We start from the raw sequence: 27,110 nt of genomic DNA, 5'->3' as shown, positions 1-27,110 counted from the left end.
CATGTAACTGATGACAGCGTGCTGCCGGAAAATCACTGCAAGAACGGTGGAGAGGCGGAGAGGGAGGGAGAATGGAACGGTCTCGACGGTGCTGTAAATGGTAGGTTTCGATTTATTGGTAGGATGCGTAGGAACCTATATGTAACAAAAAGGTGGGATTAAAAGCAAGTTTTGTTCAGAGTCCGCATGAGATAGGTTGAAATGTTGTGTACTGCAAAGTCGGGGTTACGAGGTTGGAAAAGTGCTTTTGTGTACGATTAGTGCTTCAGTTCTTTGATCGTTGCAGAAGTGTTACCACTGTTTGGAGCAGGGAACGAAACTGTTGAAGTATACTTAAATAGATCGTTGTGTTGAAGATAGTGCGCGATGGGCAGTGCCGTAGGCATATTGGAGTACGTGTGTGGGAGACAACAGGCTCTTACAAGAGGTATGAAGAGGTGGTAGGACAGCTGAAAGGGGTGAACCTGCAGTTGGGTGCAAAACAAGGGAATGGCAGTGTTGTTGAAGGCTTTTCCCATTTTTAGAGATACGTGGAGTGAGCGCTGACACTTATTATGTTTATTTCATGCAAAGTTGACTAGTTATAGGAATTAATTTTCTGAGGAAGTTGGAGCAGAACCTACAGTAGGTGATGGGGAGAGGGCAGTGTCGGTCTAGGTGTTTGTGATAGTGCTTGGCGAGGATCGATTCAAGAAAAATTGGGATAAGGCAAATAGCGTTGGCTATGTCTACTGGTGTATGGGAATGAGAGAAATATATTAGATGCATTCGTATTTTATACATGTACGAGAATATTTAACGTTTGTAAATGACTTTAATCAGTTCGATCGACCAGATCTCTTACGGTAGGCATGCGCTTGGCCTGAATTTTCATCTCGTTAATTTACCTCCCATTGACTAAGAACGTCGATGCCGATCTTGACCGGCATGACTTGTCATAATCTGGATACATTCTGTTTTATTCAAGTTTTCTGTCGCAATTACTGCTACGGAACTTTTTACGATCTTTTCCTGAGGAAGATGTTCATGAAATTGGGGAGTCAAGTGGAGTCGCTACGAGCTCTTGCGTATTGCTTACTGTCAAAGGTTTATAATGTAGTCCGCTTACCAAATTCGCGTAATATTAAATCATGTTGAGATGCTACACTTTTGATTGTAATAGGCGTTGAAACGTGTACTTGTAAATATACCGGGTGATCAAAAAGTCAGTATAAATTTGAAAACTGAATAAATCACGGAATAATGTAGACAGAAAGGTACAAATTGACACACATGCTTGGAATCACATGGGGTTTTATTAGAACCGAAAAAATACAAAAGTTCAAAACATGTCCGACAGATGGCGCTTCATCTGATCAGAATAGCAATAATTAGGATAAGGAAGTAAGACAAAGCAACGATGATGTTCTTTACAGGAAATGGTCAATATGTCCACCATCAATCCTCAACAATAGCTGTAGTCGAGGAATAATGTTGTGACCAGCGCTGTAAAGCATGTCCGGAGTTACGGTGCGGCATTGGCGTCGGATGGTGTCTTTCAGCATCCATAGAGATGTCGGTCGATCACGATACACTTGCGACTTCAGGTAACCCCAAGCACGGACTGAGGTCTGGGGACCTGGGAGGCCAAGCATGACGAAAGTGGCGGATGAGCACACGATCATTACCAAACGACGCCCGCCAGAGATCTTTCACGCGTCTAGCAATATGGGGTGGAGCGCCATCCTGCATTTCGGTTCTAATAAAACCCCATGTCATTCCAAGCATGTGTGTCAATTTTTACCTCTCTATCTACATTATTCCGTGGTTTATTAAGTTTTCAAATTTATACTGACTTTTTGATCACTCGATATTTAAGAGAAATGTTCAGAAATTCATTCGCTTTATGGTATAATTAATTTTATCGTACATGAAACACAATCAAGAGTCATGAAATGGAGCGAAGGGTCCATGTGTCCTACAGTAAACACACTTTGAATGCGGAATGCTAGTTGGAGCTAGATGCACTGGACATTGCATCTCGGAAATCGTTAGGGAATTCATTACTCCCAGATTTAGAAAGTCAATAATGTGCCGAGAACATGAAAGTCAACAAGGCACTGTGCAAGCTCCTGCTTCCTCTATGATGGTTTGCGCTGTGCTGAAATGGAATGAACGGGTTCGTCTGCTACAACTGAACACATCATTCACTGGAACTGGATGTGTACGGCTAATGGGAGACCATTTTCAGCCATTCACGGACTTCATGTTCCCAAGAAAGAATGGAATTTTTGTGGATGAGGGATCTCAGTTGTTCAGCACTGGTTTGAAGAGCATACTGGACAGTTCAAGCGAATGGCTTGGCCAGCCACGTCACACAACATGAATTGCATCGAACATTAATGCTCGGCAGAAATCAAACCTGCATTTGGATCGGACTTCCTTAACTCTTGTGCAAAAAGGTGTGCAGTATACTGCTGCATCCATTGTCAATAAGCTGCCACTCGAATTCAAAAATCTTAGCAGTAATCCACGCGCTTTCGAATCGAAACTGAAGAGTTTCCTCATGAGTCACTCCTCCTATTCTGTCGAGGAGTTGCTTGAAAAATTAAGCTTATTTTTATCGTATTGCTGATAGCGTTTACTTAAACCTATGGACTCACTTTTTTAACGTTCACAAACATTTATTTTTATCTGTTATTACGTTTATGTTGTAATTTCATGTACTGACACGTTCGCTGACCTTGGAGATTTGCTCTTGAGTTTGGTGCTACAGAACTTGACGAGTAAATAAATAAACAAATAAAATTTGTGGGACATGGTCGAGAGGTCAGTTCGTGTACAAAATCCTGCAGTGGCAATACTTTCGGAATTATGGACGGCTACAGAGTCACCATGGCTCAATATTTCTGCAAGGGACTTCCAGCGACTTCCTGTGCCCGTGCCACATCGAGCTTCTACACTACGCTGGACAAAAGGAGGTCCCCACGTCAGTTTATAAGATCTCCAGCCCACTGAGGATTTCAGCAAATATAGTGGCCCTCTGTCGCGAATGAGGAATAATGGTGACTTCAAACGATAATAATGATTATGGTCTAATTTACGAGTAATCCAGTGGTAATACCGACAAACTGCTTAAGCCACCAAGCGGATATTCCCAATTGTGCCTACGGATATTCATCTCGCCGTGGGCTTCTTTGTTACCACTAGATACATCCCTCAGGTTTTGGGAGGAGCGTCGCACCGCTTCGCCGCAGTACCGGCGAGGCGCTAGCCCCTGGTGCCGGGTGTCCCCGCGCCGCCGCCGGCTGGCTGGCTCGGCTCACCTGCCCTCTTTGGCCCTGCGCGCGGCCTCGCGCGCCGCCAGCGTGATGAGCCCGTTGATGGCGAAGTCGACGCTCATGACCTCGGCGTGCAGCTCGCCGCGGCAGTACATGCTGCGCAGCACGCCCTTGCCCGCCGCCGCCAGCAGCCCCACGGGCCCGTTCAGGCTGTCCACCCAGCCCGCCACCGGCTCCTTCCACGACGGCGTCACTGCGGCAACCACCAACCACGTCACCATTTGCAGCCTGTACAATGAGCACACGAGGACAATACTTGTCACAGTACAAATTGTATATGAGCTGGTTGTTGATGGAAATCGAGACCGAATGGGATCACTGACTTCTGGAAGACATCCACAGTCCAGTCTGAGAGTACCAGAGTAGTGGGGCAACGAGGACATCGCCCCACATTACGAGTTGCCTACATTCTGGGCCAAGTATACATTCAGGGGCAAACCTACACTACTGGCCATTAAGATTGCTGCACCACGGAGATGACGTGCTACAGACGCGAAATTTAACCGTCAGGAAGAAGATGCTGTGATACGCAAATGATTAGCTTTTCAGAGCATTCTCACAAGGTTGGCGCCGGTGGCGACACCTACAACGTGCTGACATGAGGAGAGTTTCCAACCGATTTCTCATACACAAACAGCAGTTGACTGCCGTTGCCTGGTGAAACATCGTTCTGATGCCTCGTGTAAGGAGGATAAATGAGTGCCATCACGTTTCTGACTTTGATAAAGGACGGAATGTAGCGTATCGTGATTGCGGTTTATTGTATCACAACATTGCTGCTCGCGTTGGTTGAGATTCAATGACTGTTAGCAGAATATGGAATCGGTGGGTTCAGGAGGGTAATACGGAATGCCGTACTGGATCCCAACGGCCTTGAATCACTAGCAGTCGAGATGACAGGCATCTTATCCGCATGGCTGTAACGGATCGTGCAGCCACGTCTCGATCCCTGAGTCAACAGATGGGGACGTTTGCAAGACAACAATCATCTGCACGAACAGTTCGGCGACGTTTGCAGCAGCACGCATTATCAGCTCAGAGACTGTGGCTGCGGTTACCCTTGACGCTGCATCACAGACAGGAGCGCCGGCGATGGTGTACTCGACGACGCATCTGTGTGCACGAATGGCGAAACGTCATTTTTTTGGATGAATCCAGGTGCTGTTTACAGCATCATGATGGTCGCATCCGTGTTTGGCGACATCGCGGTGAACGCACATTGGAAGCGTGTATTCGTCATCGCTATACTGGCGTATCACCTGGCGTGATGGTATGGGGTGCCATTGCTTACACATCTCGGTCACCTCTTGTTCGCATTGACGACACTTTGAACAGTCGACATTACATTTCAGATGTGTTACGACCCGTGGCTCTACCCTTTATTCAATCCCTGCGAAACCTGCATTTCAGCAGGATAAAGCACGACTGCATGTTGCGGGTCCTGTACGGGCCTTTCTGGATACAGAAAATGTTCGACTGCTGCCCTGGCCAGCACATTCTCCAGATGTCTCAGCAATTGAAAACGTCTGGTCAATGGTGGCCGAGCAACTGGCTTGTCACAATACGCCAGTCACTACTCTTGATGAACTGCGGTATAGTGTTGAAGCGGCATGGGCAGCTGTACCTGTACAGTCCATCCGAGCTCCGTTTGACTCAATGTCCAGGCGTATCAAGGCCGTTATTACTGCCAGAGGTGGTTGTTCAGGGTACTCGTTTCTCAGGATTTATGCACCCAAATTGCGTGAAAATGTAATCACATGTCAGTTCTAGTATAATATATTTGTCCAATGAATACCCGTTTATCATCTTCATTTCTTCTTGATGTAGCATTTTTAATGGTCAGTAGTGTATTATTATCTTTTGATTGATAGGTCCTTAAACAACTGTTCTGCTAAGAGGATTATGACCCTCTGGGGACAATCCGTACTTTTTACTGACACATCCTTAACCTGTTGTTCCCCCACCCATCTGCCTCCTCCTCCTCCTCACCCGCCCATTCTCCTCCATTCTTTTGGGATCTACCCTCCCTGACATAAGCACACTTTTGATATTAGTTTGATTGACTGATTAATTAAACCAATCAGTTAATTAAATCCCCCCCCCCCCTCTGGAAACTCCCAGCCATCCCCTTCCTCTGCCTCACCTGAAAATTGGCGGGAAAAAGGCCCAATTGATCAGCCATTTGGAGGGAATCGATTCCAGTGTATGGAATATTGTTTAAACAATTTAGAAAATATATTTTATTTATATATTTAAAGAATTTGGTGGGAATTCGATTGCCGTGTATGGAATATTTAAACAAATGCGGCACCTTTTTGCAATCACATAAGGAAACATGTAATTACAACATCACAAATTGCTTAAACATGTATGAAAAACTTGCTCGTGCCACACAACAGTCCCCAAACAAAAACACACGCCTGTCGGTGTCCACTATCATCTCAAGTGCTCTGTATGCATGAACCAATCTGTTGGATGCCGGCACACGTGAGAGACGACTTCTTTTCAAAGTAAATGTCTGCCTGGGAATAGACCCAGGAATACTGCTGGTATTAATTCTCGGTCACATGATCGTGATGTAGGGGGCACGAAAGCTATTTCACACACACAAATTGACGATGTCACAAAGCTAGTAGCAGGCTGACTCAAGAGAGAGAGAGAGAGAGAGAGAGAGAGAGAGAGAGAGATGTATATGCTTTGCAGATGACATAGGAACTAGCATGGTATATTTCATTCCTCGATGGGCTCTAAGCTGCACATTCTTCCTTATGCACTTTCTTGTGCTGCATCTCACGAAGTGCTTCAGGAGTTACTAAAGCTGAAGCGGAGTATCACATCTTGAGGATGTCAGAAATATTTGCCGGAGAAGACATGCCACGGGAAATGTTAATTAAATCGTTAAGATAGCGGTTAAACAATCTGCTTCACACAGTTTAAAACCACTCGAAATAAAAAAGAAAGATCAACAGTGTAGAGTAGTTTTCGTGGATACACAACAGTGTTATGTTTTTGACGAGAAATTTCATTAAATAATCCAAACGTATTATTATTTGACATCACGATTGGAAGTGGTGATGTATGATATGATACGTAGAATTTCAAATTTCGACGTGAATTTACACTGTCACAGTTACAGAGTTCCCAACCACTACAGTTCTGCTAAGTGTATTTTCTTTTCTAAAGCGCTGAAGGATCCATAAGTTGCCTGGTTTTCTGCACTACACCAGGACGAAGAAGTATGGAGAAAAGGGTCTACCACAGGAGGGGATAGTAGCAACGAAAACAACAAATACCTACACAAGACAGAGTCCACTGCGATGTATTGAGAAGTACTAAACACGACACACGTGAACCATGATCCAGTCCATAGTAATAAGCTGTCATGATTAGATTTCAGAGATTGCTATCAATCGGGAATCCGACGTCGCGACTGTGTTTCTAAAGCACTATAGAATTTATATCTCCACTACATTCAGAAGAAGGAAAGCTCTACTCCGTGAAGGGATAGAGCGCACGGCAAGTATCATTGCAAGACAGAGTCCACTGCGATGTATTGAGAAGCACTGAACACGACACACACAAACCACAACTCAGTCCGTAGCAATAGTTGCCGTGGGCGAATGTCGGAGATCACTGAAACACTCGCACATGCCGTGCACTCGTGACCCAAACGCCCACACACGGGGCGCCCATCTCCTCGTAATCCGCCAGTGCTGACGTTCAGAGATCTGTGAAAACTTCCCCCAGCCGCCGCCGCAGTCGTGGGCGCGCCTGTACGGCAGAGTTCACCAGCCGCCGGCCATGGAGGGCGTCCGGGGATGACTGGAGTGGTAGGAATTCGGATGTTATCAGTACGTCCCATCCAACACACACACGTCCGTTCTGCCGCGCTCACCCAGCACACCGGTCACTTTACGAGTCGTCGCTGCCGCGGGCGAGATCAGACATGTCGCAGGCTGAGATAATCCATTACTTCTGGTTGCCGACTCCTCGTGAACTCCGCTGCAGCCAGCTGCGGTGCATTGCGGAACAATCAGCTGGAGCTTGGACGTGTACAGTAGTTCTAAACAATCTCACCTTGACATCGTAGACCAACTAGTTTAAAAAATCTACTTTACCCAATCCAAAGCAGCGATGTTGTTGACCATACACCTCGAATTTCTCGGGCAAAATGTAGATTCCTCCCGTTTATACGAACTATTTTCGAACATAGAAGAAATTGGACAATACAGCCGTTTTCACATAGCTTAAGTATCGTTACTTGTTGTGATAATCCTGTATAGGACTATGGCATAAGCTATATTTCCTCTAAGTATTCGTACATCACGTAAAAAAAAAAGAGCACTTCGTCTTCAGGCCACGAGTGGCCTACCGGGACCATCCGACCGCCGTGTCATCCGCAGAGGAGGATGCGGATAGGAGGGGCGTCGGATCAGCACACCGGTCTCCCGGTCTCCCGAAGCCGCTACTATTCGGTCGAGTAGCTCCTCAATTGGCATCACGAGACTGAGTGCACCCCGAAAAATGGCAACAGCGCATGGCGGCCTGGATAGCCACCCATCCAAGTGCCGACCACGCCCGGCAGCGCTTAACGCCGGTGTAGCCACTGCGGCAAGGCCGTTGCCACATCATGTAAAAACGTGTATTTTCTTATGTGCCATGTTATGCATCACAGGACTAGAATATTAAACTAATTTTTGGCGCCTTCTCATTTTCAGACTTCATGTTAAGGTAACAGCGCAGAGAAGTTGTAAAGTTTATATTACATATCATTTTATAAATTCGATAATACATCTGATTTTATTACGATGGTTGTTTCTCCCTGTTTAGGTGAGAGATTCAAATATCGTTAAAAGATATCACCGCAACAAAAAAAGCGCCAAGTCAAGAATCATAACGTGGCGCCCTAGCCATCGCTTCCACGCACCTGGCGGCATGTCACTAATCTCAAATTGATAAACAAATTAATTACATTGTTTGTGAGAGTCACTTTGCACGGCGAGGAATTTTTCTTTTTCAGTAGTCGAATTACACTCACCAGGTAGTTCGAATAGGATGCCTGCAAAGAAAGACGATGTTCTTTTCAGGGAACGCTATTGAAAACTGACATTTGAAGCTGGCCGCAGAAGGACTCTACCGCCGGCAACATATATTTTGCACAAGAACTGCACTATTAAGAACACGACCACAACGACTATGTTACCTGCATAAAAAGATGTCTTGGTTCTACAGGCACACACAAGAGTCGCAGATAGCAATACACTTTTTAAGACTAAAAACAGCCGACCAGTTGCAATGGATAAAGTAATCTTTACCTAGGTTTCGACAGATTTAAACCTGTCTTCTTCAGAAGGCGGCCTAAGGACAATGAACATCGTAGTTTACATTAAAATGTATAAAACGTAAGTCAAGAATAGAGTTTAACATTTTTTTTTTTTTTTTTTTTTTTTCTTTATTGAAGTTCAATTCCCCCCAAAGGGGGCCGGCTGGCAGCAGCTTAGGACGCCGCTCTGCAGCCTACAGATTTTCTGACAAAGAGCAGGAGAATAAATAATAATAAAAAACAGGCGATAGAATCGGGGACTTAGTGAGTAACAAGGTGAAAAGAAAATGGGGAAATTAAAACAAGCAACAGAGGGATGATGAAGCGAATAAAAATACATACGGAGCAGACAGGGAAAACAATAGACAGTTAAAAAACACGGCGACAGTCTGGATTCTGTTCGCAAAGTATATAAAATTCACACCCAGCGACAGCATGGTTTCTGTTCGCAACACAACACTGAATAGGCACTAGAACACAGCACGAAAAAGTCGGCAAAGGTGACACCACAGTCGAGAGCAGGTGGGGGGAAACTGGACAGGAGATGGGAAAGCAAAAGGGGGGGAAAGGAGAGTAAAAGCGAAGGTGGGGGGGGAACCAGGAAAGGAGCTGATGGAGGATGAGGACCCATAAGAGGGGTAGGGGGCAGACGCGACAGGGAGGGGGGTAGGTAGAGGGGGGGAATACAAAAGGACTGGGGGGGAGAAGGGAGGTAGGGAGAGCCGTAGTGGGGAGGAAACAGGACGGAAGGGGGGGGGGGAAGAGGGAGCCCAGGGAAAGGACAGAGGAAAGGAGGGGGAGGGAGGATCAGAGTTGATAGGAAGGATAAATGGAGGGAGAGAGGGCATCATCCAGGAGGGGGAGCTGACGGAAGCCACCTTGGGAAAGGAGATGGAGGGTGTAGAGATGGAGGGTAGGGGGGACACAACGGTGAAGACGTGGCAGGGGGCAAGGATGGGAGAGGAGAGGAGCAACCAGGGGGTGAGGGGGTTCAAGACGGCGGGTGGTGTAGAGGATGCGGATATGTTCGAGGAAGAGGAGCAGATGGGGGAAAGGAATGAGATCATAGAGGATCCACGTGGGGGACGGGAGGCAGATACGGAAGGCGAGGCGGAGTGCATGACGCTCAAGGATCTGGAGGGACTGATAGAATTTGGGGGGGGGGCAGATATCCAGGCAGGACTGGCATAACAGAGGATGGGACGGATTAAGGATTTGTAGGTGTGGAGGATGGTGGAGGGGTGCAACCCCCATGTCCGGCCAGAGAGGAGTTTGAGGAGGCGGAGGCGGTTGTGGGCTTTGGATTGGATGGATCGGAGATGAGGGATCCAGGTGAGGTGACGGTCAATGGTGAGGCCAAGGTAGGTGAGGGTGGGGGTGAGACGGACAGGACGTGCGCAGACAGTAAGGGAGAAATCCAGGAGCCGGAAGGAGCGAGTGGTACGACCTACGATGATTGCCTGGGTCTTGGAAGGATTTAGTTTCAGGAGCCATTGGTTACACCATGCAGAAAAAAGGTCAGAGTTTAACACATATTAGAGAGCTCTTGTATTACAAAATATGAGAAGGACGCCTGGTAACAGTATTACATTAATATGGAATGATGTATCATTGTCGTTTTTACAAATATCTGCATAGATCCATTAGTCCAAAATAAAATATAGCCCCGAAAATAGGGTTTGTCATGTAAATAAAAATTAGTACATGGATGTAGCAGAGCTCATAAGCGACTGAGTATAATCGGCCAGCGTAGTTACACTGCGGCCAGGGCAGGTGGCGCTCATGTCGCGAACTATGTGCCGATTGGCGTACTAAAGCAACGTTGCACATCGTTCGCGACATGAGCGCCACCTGCCCTGGCCGCAGTGTAACTAGCTGGCCGATTATACTCAGTCGCTTATGAGCTCTGCTACATCCATGTACTAATTTTTATTTACATGACAAACCCTATTTTCGGGGCTACATTTTATTTTGGACTAATGGATCTATGCAGATATTTGTAAAAACGACAATGATACATCATTCCATATTAATGTAATACTGTAAGTACCAGGCGTCCTTCTCATATTTTGTAATACAAGAGCTCTCTAATATGTGTTAAACTCTATTCTTGACTTAAGTTTCATACCTTTTAATGTAAACTACGATGTTCATTGTCCTTAGGCCGCCTTCTGAAGAAGACAGGTTTAAATGTGGTGAAACCTAGGTAAAGATTACTTTATCCATTGCAACTGGTCGGCTGTTTTTAGTCTTATTACGTGGAACCGTTGCTGTTGCGCAGCTACAGGGTGTTTCAAAAATGACCGGTATATTTGAAACGGCAATAAAAACTAAACGAGCAGCGATAGAAATACACCGTTTGTTGCAATATGCTTGGGACAACAGTACATTTTCAGGCGGACAAACTTTCGAAATTACAGTAGTTACAATTTTCAACAACAGATGGCGCTGCAAGTGATGTGGAAGATATAGAAGACAATGCAGTCTGTGGGTGCGCCATTCTGTACGTCGTCTTTCTGCTGTAAGCGTGTGCTGTTCACAACGTGCAAGTGTGCTGTAGACAACATGGTTTATTCCTTAGCACAGAGGATTTTTCTGGTGTTGGAATTCCACCGCCTAGAACACAGTGTTGTTGCAACAAGACGAAGTTTTCAACGGAGGTTTAATGTAACCAAAGGACCGAAAAGCGATACAATAAAGGATCTGTTTGAAAAATTTCAACGGACTGGGAACGTGACGGATGAACGTGCTGGAAAGGTAGGGTGACCGCGTACGGCAACCACAGAGGGCAACGCGCAGCTAGTGCAGCAGGTGATCCAACAGCGGCCTCGGGTTTCCGTTCGCCGTGTTGCAGCTGCGGTCCAAATGACGCCAACGTCCACGTATCGTCTCATGCGCCAGAGTTTACACCTCTATCCATACAAAATTCAAACGCGGCAACCCCTCAGCGCCGCTACCATTGCTGCACGAGAGACATTCGCTAACGATATAGTGCACAGGATTGATGACGGCGATATGCATGTGGGCAGCATTTGGTTTACTGACGAAGCTTATTTTTACCTGGACGGCTTCGTCAATAAACAGAACTGGCGCATATGGGGAACCGAAAAGCCCCATGTTGCAGTCCCATCGTCCCTGCATCCTCAAAAAGTACTGGTCTGGGCCGCCATTTCTTCCAAAGGAATCATTGGCCCATTTTTCAGATCCGAAACGATTACTGCATCACGCTATCTGGACATTCTTCGTGAATTTGTGGCGGTACAAACTGCCTTAGACGACACTGCGAACACCTCGTGGTTTATGCAAGATGGTGCCCGGCCACATCGTACGGCCGACGTCTTTAATTTCCTGAATGAATATTTCGATGATCGTGTGATTGCTTTGGGCTATCCGAAACATACAGGAGGCGGCGTGGATTGGCCTCCCTATTCGCCAGACATGAACCCCTGTGACTTCTTTCTGTGGGGACACTTGAAAGACCAGGTGTACCGCCAGAATCCAGAAACAATTGAACAGCTGAAGCAGTACATCTCATCTGCATGTGAAGCCATTCCGCTAGACACGTTGTCAAAGGTTTCGGGTAATTTCATTCAGAGACTACGCCATATTATTGCTACGCATGGTGGATATGTGAAAAATATCGTACTATAGAGTTTCCCAGACTGCAGCGCCATCTGTTGTTGAAAATTGTAACTACTGTAATTTCGAAAGTTTGTCTGCCTGAAAATGTACTGTTGTCCCAAGGATATTGCAACAAACGGTGTATTTCTATCGCTGCTCGTTTAGTTTTTATTGCCGTTTCAAATATACCGGCCATTTTTGAAACACCCTGTATGTTTAAAATACTGAAATACACTTTTTGGTAGAAATGCTATCTGCAGTTTGGAATCAAGTCTGTCCAGTCAACCACATACTTGCGTTGGATCCTATGGAGATGTCTTTTAATGATTGCAGCCATTAGTGAATAATACTCATTCCACTCTCTTATCTCGAAACGAGTCACGTTCATGGAACGTATCTGCTACAGCAAAACTCCAACGTTATTATAGACAGTCCCTCTGCATCTTGTAACTGTTCCTCAGGCTCTTCCCCGCCTCCCTGCAGCTTAGTCCATGTGGTCATCTCAGTTGAAGTTGGAACTCAGCAGAAGATGGAGAGCGCTATATTTACCGTATATATCTACCACCTTCTGTAACCGGTGTAGACAGGGTGAGCTGAGTTAATGGTACAGGGCCATGTTTTGATCACTCGGTGGAAAAGGGGAACATGTCGTTATTTTGTGCCATCCGACAGAGAAAGCAACTACAAACTATTAACTTTATCCAACAGAGAACTCGATACATATACCGAAAACAAATACGATCCTTCTGCTGGCATCGAGTATATGTGGCGATCCTGTTAAACATACAGATATTGATCGACTGGTGCCCAGTGGTCCAAGTCGCTTGCACAAACCAGTGTAAAGTTTCATCATCCACAACGTAGGAGGGCCGTATCCCACAGACTATCAGCCACAAGACAGGGTCCCCGTTTCGTTGTCTGATACATTGCTTTTCTGCTGTAATATGTCCAAGTAGCATAGTGCCACAGCTTTGTACACCACCATATATTTTGTTTTTTCCACCGCGACTTTGTGGTCTGTGTTAGGTTCTAAACTGGCATTAACATGTTTCGATACACTCACTCTCACAGAAAACTGGACATCGCACAGTGTAAATCACGTTGCAGCGGTTGGGTAGAAGAAGAAGCGTGTGGTTTTTAAGCATGATGGAACTCGAGACGGACGGAGTTTAAAGCATTTTACGCAAATCAACTGCTCTATCAATTCTAAAGAATTATCTTAGTGTCTATGGTCAGTACCAAGAAGGTACTGGTAAGAGAGAACAAACACATGCATTCCTAAGGCGACAAGGCTCTTCACTTAAAAGACACTATAACGCTAGAGTGGTGCGGCTTCCCAGCGCATGACATACATTCTCCATGCACGTTTCTCTACAATAAACTATGGTGACAAACTTTAAAGTGATAAAACTACTACTTTTCACACCAAAGAAAACATCGATTCTTTGTAACACAAACACTACACAGGTTTCCAGAGGTGTATGACACCTGTTCTTTACGAAGCTCATGCCCAATAACTGTTTGGAAATTATGATATATTCACAACAGCCCCATAAAATGATCTTCGAGGGCCGAAAAATGCATACGAAGAAATAGTGACATCTGAGGAGGAAATATACACCATGATCGGCAGTCAGATGAGATGTAACAATCTTACCGCAGTTTACCACCGCCCCTGGTAACCTCCCTCTTGTACGCGAAAGTCATGGTCCGATGTTTGGCTGTATTGCTCATGTGCAGGATAATATTGCCGCTTTGCACTGGCGTCACGTCTCTAAAATACCTCCCCTCTCCTCTATTAAGGTGTGCATATACGGCATCAGTCCACTCTCCTCCTCCAGAACACGCAGTTTTATTGATTTTGCTCAGTACTTTCTTCATGGTATGTGTCTCTAATTTTATTTATTCTCAGTCAGTTTCCGCAATTTTGCTACGTTTTCGCGATTTTTACATACTTAGTGGCATTTCCCTCAATTTTTATGCATCTCACATCAATTTTTGTGACTATCCCATGTTTTTCATTGAATTTTACCGATTTTTTTTATCATCTTCTATATTTTTTTCTACAATTTTTTTCATGTGAATATGGTTATGTTGTTGACATAGCCATGTGGCTGTTTGATTTTCTACAAGAATATCTTTACTTCTTATACACTAACCTACTAAAATATCTCAAGACTTGCCCCCTCCGCGATGATCCAGAATATGAAAAGAATAGTAGTAGTTGTTTCGTACCTATATTAAACTGAAGATCTGATTTATGTCCAAGATGTGGCAGAGAAATGGTCTACTTCGCATACATCTTCATTCTTCTAGAGGAGGGTACCAAAACAGGTTTCCCATCGATGGACATGTTTCTTCAGACATGAGATGCAGGTCCTCTGATGACTGTGGTTTGGAGAGGTTTGCTGTTAACGATCACATGTAGATAGTGCTCTAAGTCACACACAGTGCACAGGGCGGGGTAGCCGCGCAGTCTGAGGCGCCATGTCACGGATCGCCCGGCTCCCTCCGTCAGAGGTTCGAGTCCTCCCTCGGGCATGGATCTGTGTTGCTCTTAGCGTAAGTTAGTTTAAGTTCGATTAAGTAGTTTGTAAGCTTAGGGGCCGATGACCTCAGCGGTTTGGTCCCAGAAGATCTTACCACAAACTTACAAAATTTACACATGCAGAACACGCAATTGGATACGAGTCGATCGCGGATTATACCACACAAGTGATGCACCGCAAGAGAACAAGGGAAGAAATGGTTAAAAGCGTGACAAATGACCTGGCTCTCTTTTCTGGGAAAGCATCAAAGGCAGCATTCATCTTGCATGTATCACTATCACCTCAATAGACACGCAGTAGAATGTTGTTAAAGAAATCATACAGCTGACACCGCAATGTTGCGAGTGGTGGAGATTACAGAGAAGCACATTGTAGAAACTGTTTGTTACGGCTTAGAACACCTAACCGGTCTCGCACAGGCTCAAACACGCGATCCATTCTGTAGCTGTATAGTGCAATCACCCCAGCTGGTAATACAATGCTCTTTTGCTAAGGACACTTCATAAAAATTTATAAGCCGATTGCCGATAACTTTGGGATCACACCTGGACTTGTGATCCGACATATATAAATTTATTGCCCTACTTTTGGTGGTCATCCACGACAAACATTCTATTCTAACCGTCTTATCACTGTCGACGAAAAATTATTGTTTCCCTGGTTCCCAGTGCTTCCATGTCAATATCCCTCTTGCTGTTGCATACCTGTGCTAGAACTGTCCTGCACGAAGCAAAGACGTGCAAGTAATCCCTCAATTTCCCCGCATTTCCGCGTATTTTCCCTCAATTTATACATATTCTCTGTCAAGTTATGTCACTTCTACCAATGTGATCATGACATCACTCCTCGTTCCATATTCTAAAATTGCTTGTAAATTTAGTACAGTTGCCAACACCTAGCGCAAATGCACTACTCTTCTGGTCAGACGGCATGGTATAGCACTGTACTCGAATGCATCCAGTCACCTCCAACCACATATTCTACAGTTGCAGTGTGTTTGCTCTGTTTCCTGTACGTTTGTGTCTGTGCATGTGTTGCAGAAGGCTCCCACGACCTAGAGTAGACACGAGTTAAGTGTTCGAGTGTGGATCCGCCACGCCTTATATCCGGTGCAATGTTGGGATGCGGATCCACAATATACGACATCTGGTATAGGGTTTTAATGTCGATCTGCCGCGCATTATATGAAGGGCTTATTCCAGTAGTGGTACAAGTCCATTTTTGTTCATTCTGAGATACAGAGTCCTAAAGTTAATTGAGCGCTGAAAAACTGCAGTTGAGATACCAGAAATATTCAATATATATACTTGAATATTTGTGGTATTTAAACTGCAGTTTTTCAGCGCTCAATTAACTTTAGGACTCTGTATCTCAGAATGAAAAAAATGGACTTGTACGAGGGCAGTTCAATAAGTAATGCAACACATTTTTTTTCTCGGCCAATTTTGGTTGGAAAAACCGGAAATTTCTTGTGGAATATTTTCAAACATTCCCGCTTCGTCTCGTATAGTTTCATTGACTTCCGACAGGTGGCAGCACTGTACGGAGCTGTTAAAATGGCGTCTGTAACGGATGTGCGTAGCAAGCAACGGGCAGTGATCGAGTTTCTTTTTGCGGAAAACCAGGGCATCTCAAATATTCATAGGCGCTTGCAGAATGTCTACGGTGATCTGGCAGTGGACAAAAGCATGGTGAGTCGTTGGGCAAAGCGTGTGTCATCATCGCCGCAAGGTCAAGCAAGACTGTCTGATCTCCCGCGTGCGGGCCGGCCGTGCACAGCTGTGACTCCTGCAATGGCGGAGCGTGCGAACACACTCGTTCGAGATGATCGACGGATCACCATCAAACAACTCAGTGCTCAACTTGACATCTCTGTTGGTAGTGCTGTCACAATTGTTCACCAGTTGGGATATTCAAAGGTTTGTTCCCGCTGGGTCCCTCGTTGTCTAACCGAACACCATAAAGAGCAAAGGAGAACCATCTGTGCGGAATTGCTTGCTCATCATGTGGCTGAGGGTGACAATTTCTTGTCAAAGATTGTTACAGGCGATGAAACATGGGTTCATCACTTCTAACCTGAAACAAAACGGCAATCAATGGAGTGGCGCCACACCCACTCCCCTACCAAGAAAAAGTTTAAAGCCATACCCTCAGCCGGTATAGTCATGGTTACAGTCTTCTGGGACGGTGAAGGGGTTATTCTGTTCGATGTCCTTCCCCATGGTCAAACGATCAACTCTGAAGTGTATTGTGCTACTCTTCAGAAATTGAAGAAACGACTTCAGCGTGTTCGTAGGCACAAAAATCTGAACGAACTTCTCCTTCTTCATGACAACGCAAGACCTCACACAAGTCTTCGCACCCGAGAGGAGCTCACAAAACTTCAGTGGACTGTTCTTCCTCATGCACCCTACAGCCCCGATCTCGCACCGTCGGATTTCCATATGTTTGGCCCAATGAAGGACGCAAGCCGTGGGAGGCACTACGCGGATGATGAAGAAGTTATTGATGCAGTACGACGTTGGCTCCGACATCGACCAGTGGAATGGTACCGTGCAGGCATACAGGCCCTCATTTCAAGGTGGCGTAAGGCCGTAGCATTGAATGGAGATTACGTTGAAAAATAGTATTATGTAGCTAAAAGATTGGGGAATAACCTGGTGTATTTCAATGCTGAATAAAACAACCCCTGTTTCAGAAAAAAAAATGTGTTGCATTACTTATTGAACTGCCCTCGTACCACTATTGGAATAAGCCCTTCATATCCAGAGCAATGTTTGGAGGCGGACCCAAAATGCGTCACATCTGGGATAGGGCTCGAAGATAGGCCAACAACACGTTACATCCAGACATGTGTTATATGTTCGAAGTTGCATCCACCAGTGAGAGGACTGGGCCATGGGAGCCTTCTGCGACACACACAGAGTCACAGGCATATAGAAAACAGAGAAAATGCACGGCAACTGTGGAACATGTAGCTGGCAGTGACTCGATGCATCCGAGTACTTACTACGCCTTCTGACCAGAAAAGCAGTGCATTTGCACTAGGTGTTGGCAACTGTACTACGTTCACAAGCTACTTTAGAATATGGATCGAGAAGGGATGTCGTGAATGCATGGGTAGAACTGACATGAAATCGATAAAATGACGGACAACACGTATAAACTGAGGGAAAATTCACCGAACTGTGGGGTATTGAGGAAGTATTTGCATGTCTTCTGCTTGGTGCAGGACAATTCTTGTACATGGGGACGACTATGCGGCAGCAGGAGGAATACGAGAAAACGTTGACATGGAAGCACTGGGAACCAGGGAAACAGTTTTCGTCTTGATTACGTATTTGTTGTTGTTGATGATGTTGTTGTTGTTGTTGTTGTTTGTTGCTACTATCCCCGCACGTGGTACACTCCTTCTTTGTCCTGGTGTAGCAGAGAGAAGCAGTCAACTTAGAAATTCTGTAGAACTTTAATAAATAAAATACACTTAGCAGACCTGCAGTTGTTAGGAACTCTATAACTGTGATGGTATAAATTCACCTCGAAATTTGAAATTCCAGCTATCATTTCATACATCACCACTTCCAATCGTGATCTCAAATAATAATAAATTTGGATTATTTAATGAAATTTCTAGTCGAAAACATAATACTGTTATTTATGCACACAAACTACTGTGCAGTGTCGATCTTTTCTTGTTTTCAGTTGCTTTAAACTGTGTGAATCAAATTATTTAAAAGCTATACTAATGATTTAATTAATATTTTCCGTGGCACATCTTCTGAAGTAACATTTGTGATAGTCCACACCAGATTTAATAACTTCTGATGCAGTTCGTGAAATGCGACTCAAGAAGGTGCACCAGGAAAGCTGGGGCAGCATGGAGACCATGGCGGAACGAAATATCCCATGGTAGTTCCCTTGTTATCTACCAAGCAAACTACAGCTATCTCTCTCTTTGTATGCATCAATCTTTTTTTAAAGTGTATTTGGAGTCTGCTTGCTACTAGTTTTGTGACATTGTCAATTTGTGTGTGTGAAATAGCTACTGCGTCAGCCTTATAACCCCTACATCATAGACTGGGAATTAATTATTTATTAACATTAATTATTTATTCCTGGAACGATTTCCAGTCAGGCATTTGCTTTGGAAGGAAGGGGTCTCTGACGTGCACCGTTGTCAGAGACGTCGGTTCATGCATACAGACCACTTGAGATGGCGGTGGACGCTAACACTAAATGTGTTTTTGTTCTGGGAGGGCGACGATGTAATTACGTCTTTCCTTATGCGATCGGAATGAAAAAAGCGCCGCAATTGTTTAAATATTCCACACACTGCAATCGACTTCCTGACAAATTCTTCAAATAAACAATATTCCAAACACAGTGTAGTATCCCATAAATTATTGAAATATGCAATATTACACAAATTGCCTAAATGGTTTAAGTAATATTGTGTACATTACAATCGATTCCCACCAAATTCTTTAAATAAATAAATAAACTACATTGTCTAAAACAATATTCACTGCAATCGATATCCCTCCAAATGCCCGATCAACTGAGTATTTTTCCCGCCAATTTTCGGGTGGGGGAGGGGGGAGGAGGTCTTGGACTTTCCCAGAGGGGGGAATTAATTAACTGATCGATTTAATTAATTAGTCAATCAGATTGATATAGAAAGTGTGCTTGTATCGGCGAGGGGAGTTCCTGGAGGGATGGAGGAGGAGGAAGAGGAGAAAGAGGGGGAGGGGGATGGGTGAGAGAACAATATGTTAAGGACCTGTCAATGAAAAGGACGGATTTTCCCCAGGGGGCCATAATCCTCTTAGCAGAACAACAGTTTAAGGACTTCTCAATCAAAACAGAACAATAGGTTTGCCCCTGACTGTAGGCAATGTGGGGCGATATCCTTGTTGCCCCAACACTTCACAGTGTAACAGAATTTTTCAAAACCTGCAGTCATATGAGTCAGAAGACTGAGAAAATACTATTTCGCAATTAATAAAATCGTTTGGGTTAATGGCAACCAAACAATTCAAGTGGCATCTATATTTCTGTGTAGCACCACGAGACTTTTGGAAAAGTATCATTCACACGACTCCAAAGACAGTTACAAGATGCAGAAATTTCCCACAATCAGCTTAACAGCTCAAGCATCCAATTTGTTAACAAGAATAATATACAGAACAATAGAAAAGGAAATTAAAAATCTATGCGGACAACTTTGGCTTTGTGAAACGTAAAGGCACCATAGAGGCAGTTCTAACATTGCGCTTGATAATGCAAGAAAGACTTAAGAAACATCGAGATATCTTCATAGGATCTGTCAAACCAGAAAAAAGTGTTCGACAACGTAAAATGTTGCAAAATGTTCGAAAATTGCTGTAAGCTATGGGTAAATAATGGTAATATTCAATAGGAGCAACGACCAAGAGGGAAAGATAAGAATGGAAGACCAAGGACGAAGAACTGACGTTAGAAAGGGTACAACAAAAGGATGTAATCTTTGGCCTCTAATGTTCAGTCTGCACGTCCAATAAATGGCGACAGAAGTAAAAGTAAGGTTCAGTACTGGGATTAAAATTCGAGGTGAAAGGATGTAACTCATGCCATTGGCTGAAAGTATTGCTACCCTTAGTGAAAATTAGGAAGAACTGCAGAAACTGGTGAAAGGAATGAACAGTCTAATGAGTACCCAATATGGGTGAAAGTAAACAGAACGAACACGAATATAATAAGAAGCAAAAAGAATGAGATTAGCGATAAACTTGACATCAAAATTTTTGGCCACGAAGAAGCAGACGTGAAGAAATTCTACTACATTGGGAGCAAAATAACACTTGACAGCCGAAACAACCAAGACATACAAGGAAGACTGGGATGGGCAAAGAGACCATCCCTGCCAGAAAAAATCTGCTGGTGTCAAACACAGATCTTCGTTTGAGGAAGAAACATCTAATAATGTACTTTGGGAGTATAGTACTGTATGAAAGTCAATCATGGACAATGGGAAAATTGGGAAGGAGGAGAATCGAAGCGTCTGAAATGTAGTGTTATAGAAAGATATTTAAAACTGGTGGATAGATAAGAAACGCAGAGGTTCCTTGCAGAATAGACTCAGAGAGGAAAATCTGTAAAACACAGAAAAGAAGAAGAGACAGGATGATGAGACATGTGGTAAGACATCAGGGAATAACTTCCAAGGTACTAGAGGGGGCTAAAAACTGTGAAGGAAGACAAATTTTGGAATTCATCCCGCAGATAACTGAGGACGTAGTTTGCGATTGCTATTCTGAGAAGAAAAGGTTGGCACTGGAGAGGATTTCGAGGCGGGCCTCATAAAATCACTCAGAAGACTGATGACACACAAAGAAAACAACTTTTAGGACACCTTTTCATGGCCCAGAGAGGGAACTGAATACTAAAGGACACTAGATAGTCGGTTGTTCACACGGTGTCGTCAGAATCTTTAAACAATTGGAAATAAATTACTGTAATTGAGTCGCTCATTTCCAAACCGTCCGTTATCCAGTTTTTGTGGAAATTGAGTTATTGTTACCATAGCATTCGTCAAATTTTTTTACATCACATTAAACAACGGTTTTCGTTCAAAACGTCATTTAAACCATTATAATTGAATAATAAAATCCTGAAACACGCCTATTTAGTTTCAGAATGTCCCGTATCCAGTCCAACATGGCCGACTCATCTACCGTTAATTTTTGTTTGCTTTTTTTCTAAGCAGTGTGTCAATGTTTCAAAAGTGAGTCTTAACACAGTGCAACTACCAACCATTTTAAGGAATAGGTTTATTTAAAATCATTATGTAGGGTATTTTTCCAGTGAAAAGTGTTTTGGTAGAACTGGCAATCAGCTGAAGCTAAATTTTGCTTACTATTGACGATAGGTTATGTTTTTCTGTTCGTTGTGAAGTTGGCACTTGTTTTGTGTGTTCACCGTGGCGTTTTTATCGTCAAAATTCTTACCAATAATTGAAATTAGGCTGTTTTTAAGTGTTCTTGCTAAAGGATCCAGGTAAATGGAAAAAGACAAAAGAGAAGCGGATGCTCCATACGTCAAAGACATTGCCAAGACTACCACACTGTCTTCATTCTGATCAAGTTTGCAAGTGTAATCAGCTTACAATGCAAGACGCTCGTAAGTTTCATGGAGGCTTTTATTCTTCTAAGAATAAAACTGATCAGGATTATATACTTAAATATACTGTGAGCTAAACTCCTAAACGGAGGAGAACTAATGAAGGTGAACGGAAACAAATCGCTGAAAATTGGAATCGCTATCTAATCACACATATGAAATCTAGAAACACTTCTTTGGTTCGGATATGTAAGAAATCCTTTTGTGGCATACCTAGTGTTAGTGAGAAAAGAGGTCAACGAGTTTGTAAGAGACATTTCCACTCCAGAAATCTAGCTGTAGAGAATAGAGGAGGAGACCGTAAGTCTAAGCTGTTTGAGGCTAAAAGGCATCCTGTAAAGTCATTCTTAGAAAGCCTCTGCCCACTTGAAAAAAATTATTACAGAAACACTAGAATTACAAGACAGTATTTTTCGAGCCATCTTTCAATATGTAACTTTCACAAGGCTTACAATTCAAGAGTTGAAAGTGATCAAGTTCGATATTCATATTTTTATGAAATATTTTTCAAACGTTATAGCTTAAGCTTTGGCTCTCCTGCCGTGGACGAGTGCTCCAAATGCATCCAGTTTCAGTTGAAATTAGACAATGGGAACAAATCGGTTGAAATTGAGCTCAATCTCTACAAAAAAAGGGCAGAATCATTCTTTAATTTACTGAAAAATGACTTGACTGCCAAAAGAATTTGGTTTTACCCAAAATCCCTGATCAGGCAGCTTACTATATACGACAGTTCTATTTATTTAACTTTACTATATGCCAAGGTAAAAAATACTTGCTTGGAAGGAGTGACCACTGTAAGGCTTTTTGCGGATAGTTGTAGAGGACAAAACTGGAACAGTTCAATGATGATTATGCTTCAATACTGGTTGGTAAATGAAGCCCCGCCAAATATTAAAGACATTGTTTTACTATTCCCTGTACCACGTCATTCGTATACTCCGCCTGATCGTGTATTTGGCAGAATTGAGAAGGAAATTCAAAATTATGACACTGTTACTAAGCCTGAGAAATACATTGAAATCTTTAAAGAATGTGGAAGTGTTTTCAGTATGACTGAGAGTTGTAATATTTTTTACTGTAAGAAGATATGTGAAAATTTACAAAAGAAGCCTGGAAATTGTGCACTTGGAAATTTTCAACTGTTAAAAGTTTTATTATAACACTAGGCAATGTGCCCACCTGTGAAGTAATTGTTGCAGGTGAACCTTGGTACAGCACCAATCTCGGAAAGACAAAAGCAGTACTCAGACCTGGATGTAAAGTTCAGAACTTTGAATTACCGTTAATACTACCTGGAGTAACAATAAAAGAGTTGAAAGTGAAAGATGTCAACAAGTTTCTGACTCTTACCTTTGGGGAAAACAGGGCTCAAAATGAAGACCTGGCTTCAACAAAAATATTGTATTCAATCCAGTACAGAATAGACCTTAAGAACAATCTCATGATTGAAACGCCGTTGGACACATGGACGATGAGAATGGCTTTAATTACTTCACAGCAGTTAATAGGACAAATCCAGATTTAAATAAGTAAATGACTACCCTTAAGGCACTTTTAAAATTATGTTTTCTGTAATGTGTGTATGTTTAATGTTATTTTTTAATAATTTTCTGGTAAATGTATGTTTCTATCTGTTTCCGTAACTTAAACAGAAATTACTTCAGTTGTTTTAAAAATACCTACAGACATTGTTTCCACAAAAATTAAATTATATACATTTACTAAACCAACACTGCTTATAATTTTTCCCGTATTTCTTTTTCAAACTGTCTCTTATCCAAAGTTTTTATTTTCAATACGTCTCTTCTCCATATCTGGTTCCAAAACGTCCATTATCCAAGAGTTTTTTATTTATAACAAAATTTTGAAATAAGTTATTTTTATGATTTTTTTAATAACAAAAATAGATAACTAAGAAACATGCAGAAAAAATTTCAAGTTCATACATACAGCAGAAATTGTTAAATACGTTTTCTACTAATTACTGAAATTTATGCCGATTGGATAAAGGACATTTTGGAACTAAGCGACTGAATTCTTCCCTAACTACAACACATTTGACGTTGATGCCTTATCTACGTAAGATCTCCGAAATAATATGAAGGTGCCAGGCGGTCATGTGAACCTGCACCACAGACGTAGGTCATGCCGACATGTCAGCCTGTTGTACGCAATCAGCGAAGTAAAATGGGACGACATGGAGGCGTGTGAGAATGGCAGAAGGGAAGTATCATGTTTGGATGTGCACATGGGCACAGTGTAAATGAATTTACACGATTTGTTGGTATATCGACGTGGAGTGGTCCACATGTCTAGCGAGACATGCTATAACACTCGTAGCAATGTAACAGTGATCGCAGGAAGATCCTCATGAAGGGAGACATATGTCACTCCCTATCCACCACAATCGGTTACAGACCCGAAAGGAACTACACCTGTCAGTGAATACGGTTCACATCAATCACTTTCCGAGAGAACACTGCGAAGTTGGACCTCGTAGAACACCTGTGATGATGAGTGAAACTACAAGATCTCCGTCTTTTCCGGGTTATTGGTGGTTTACAGCTGCATTCATGTACGTAGATAGTGTTTATGTTCCAAGTGGTATGTAGGTGGTCACTAGTTACAGAACCGCAAGGTGATCCTCTTACGTCTGTTCTTCTGCCAGTTCGTTACCACAATTAACTACACTGATGTCACGTCATTTGAGATCAGTAATCCTGACTGTCGCAATCATCAAATGATCCAGCTTTCACACAATAAGTCAAAAACGTTCCTGTGTCTAAACAAAATAGCACCATGCCAACACCTGTTGTGGATGTCTTAGGTAGACTGCTGCGATCAAACTTTGATAAAGCTGAAAAAGCGCCTGAAGGTGACTTTTAAGAAGTGGTATCGCAGGAGAAGGGAAAGAAGAAACTAGAGGCATGTGTGATGCAGTGCTCGAAAATATGTGACGATGAAGTACGAAACTAAGTGGTACTGGAAAGAACAGAGGCATGAAGTTGTTGCTAGGGAAGGGGACACTTGGTAAGAAATTCAGGAATAGTAATTTGGTATTGGCAGGAGGGCGGGAAAAACTGCTGAGACGAAGAAATAAACGCTCAGATCTACAGCTCCACTCTTGTTTCCGCTACCTGTAGTTCTTGAATTTCATTCATGTAAAGGTTCTTCTTATCAGTTTTGTAAAGTTTATGTTGATCATTTCATTCTGGTCTAGCACTTACACACCTGATACATACGCGTATGGGTACACAGTTAGGAAGAAGCGCTATTTCAATCCTAATGTAAGAAATAGAAAGCTGTCATTTATAATAAATTAATTTATGCAATTTTTATACAACCAGTCCTTAGTGTAGTTTGACTGTTCCTTCAACTTTTAAGCCCCAAAAACTACCTCAAACACGATTTCATAATAATTTCTTAACAGATAGATATCACATTAGAGACCAGAGAGCGTAGTACACAGAGGGACTGATGACCCTGTAGTTCGGTCCCTTTCGGCTCCAAACCAACCAACCATAGTACACAGCCAGCCATTAGAATTCAACGTCTGAAACGATAGCAAATAAAGAAATTTTACTCATTGTGCTTATACTGTACAGTAGTAGAAATAAGTTATTAAGTTTTTAAGCGGTTTGGGGGCATACGGGGTGCGAAATATGGTAGGCAGTGCTGTCACCTCTGACAGCAACTATCGAGCTAACCCAGCTGGGTAGAGAGTCTAACAGAGCTTGGAAGGGCGATGTAGCTACGTCATTCCATACTTCTTCAAAAATATTCATCTATCGTAACGGATGACAAGTAATGGCGTGTCTTCATTGGTGTAGCAATGTTAATGACCAGCAGTGTACATATTCAGGCATACTGTGCACCGGTGGAAGCAGTCAAGGAGAGTGCTATTCTTACGAGGGTCGTTCAATAAATAATGCCCCATATTTTTTTTCTCAGAACATATGTATTGTTAGGAGTCAGGATTTTGCTGTAAATATATACATCAGCATGTCTTGTCCATGTCCTGTTTTTCTACATAGTCTCCATCACGTTCTATGGCCGTACGCCAACGTTCTGGAAGAGCATGCGTTCCCCGCTGGTAAAAGCTCTTGTCCCGTAGGCGTAGCCATGTTTTCACTGCATTCACTCTCCGCACCTTCAAAATGTGTACTTCGTAGAGAATCTTCAAGCGACCCAAAGAGATGGAAGACCGAGGGTGCCAGGTCTGGACTGTAGGGTGGATGAGGGAATGATGTCCAACCTAATTTGGCTATGTGTTCCCAGGTTCTCAGACTTGTCTGTGGGCGTGCATTATCGTGTTGGAGCAAGATTTCTGCTGGATTATTGTCCGATCTAATACGTCTGAAACTGGTATTGAGTCCATTCGGAGTCTTCACGTATGCCTCGGAACTGATCCTTGACCCTCCTGGCTTTCACATCCACGAGAATGACGCCATCCTAGAAGACTGACACCATGACTTTTCTGGCAGATGGGGTTGTCTTGAATTTCTTCTTTTGTTGTGAATGAGGACGATGCCACTCCATGGACTGCCTTTTTGCTTCCGTCGCAAAGTGGTGCACCCAGCTTTCGTCGCCCGTAACGATCCGTGACAGAAAGGCCTCTCCGTCGGTCTCAAAACGCTCCAACAATTCACATGAAATGGCTTTTCTTTGAATCTTATGGTCTGCTGTGAGCATTCGTGGAACCCATCTTGAGCACCTCTTTGAATATCCGAGAGTCTTGATCATTGTAGACGCTTTTCCAATGGTGACCGACAACTGTAGAGCCAATTGTCTAGTTGTGATGCGCCGGTCGGCACGAATAATGGCTGTCTGGAGCAGTGGCTGTGACAGGACGTCCAGAGCGTGGCTGATCATTACTGTTCCTGCAGTTAAGATCCTTAGACGCCAGAAAGGCATCTGGCCCAGACGGTACCTCCGTAAGATTTTATGTTGACTATGCTACAAACATAGCACCATTCTTATCCGTCATCTATCAGAGATCATTGGTACGGCGGAATGTTCCACGGGACTGGAAGGAGGCCCAGGTCATAGCAATCCATAAAAAGGGTAGAAAATCGGATGCACATAATTACCGGCCAATTTCACTGACGTCGATTTGTTGTAGAATCATGGAACATA

General features: G+C 43.4%; 1 protein-coding gene across 2 annotated transcripts in view; it reads right to left on the bottom strand.

The window, feature by feature from the left end:
- LOC126481139 (putative fatty acyl-CoA reductase CG5065) overlaps nt 1-27,110 on the bottom strand; it is a 469,013-nt gene that overhangs the window by 136,529 nt on the left and 305,374 nt on the right. The window contains exon 6 of one of the 2 annotated variants that reach the window (XM_050104690.1): nt 3,306-3,513. The exons of the other annotated variant lie outside the window; for it this stretch is intronic. Coding sequence (XP_049960647.1) covers nt 3,306-3,513 — 208 coding nt within the window. The remainder of the gene's footprint in view (nt 1-3,305; nt 3,514-27,110) is intronic. 2 annotated transcript variants of the gene reach the window in all.

This window comes from Schistocerca serialis, chromosome 5 (genome assembly GCF_023864345.2).
Source record: "Schistocerca serialis cubense isolate TAMUIC-IGC-003099 chromosome 5, iqSchSeri2.2, whole genome shotgun sequence".
Taxonomy (NCBI): Eukaryota; Metazoa; Arthropoda; class Insecta; order Orthoptera; family Acrididae; genus Schistocerca; species Schistocerca serialis.
This window is presented reverse-complemented; position numbering and strand designations above follow the sequence as displayed.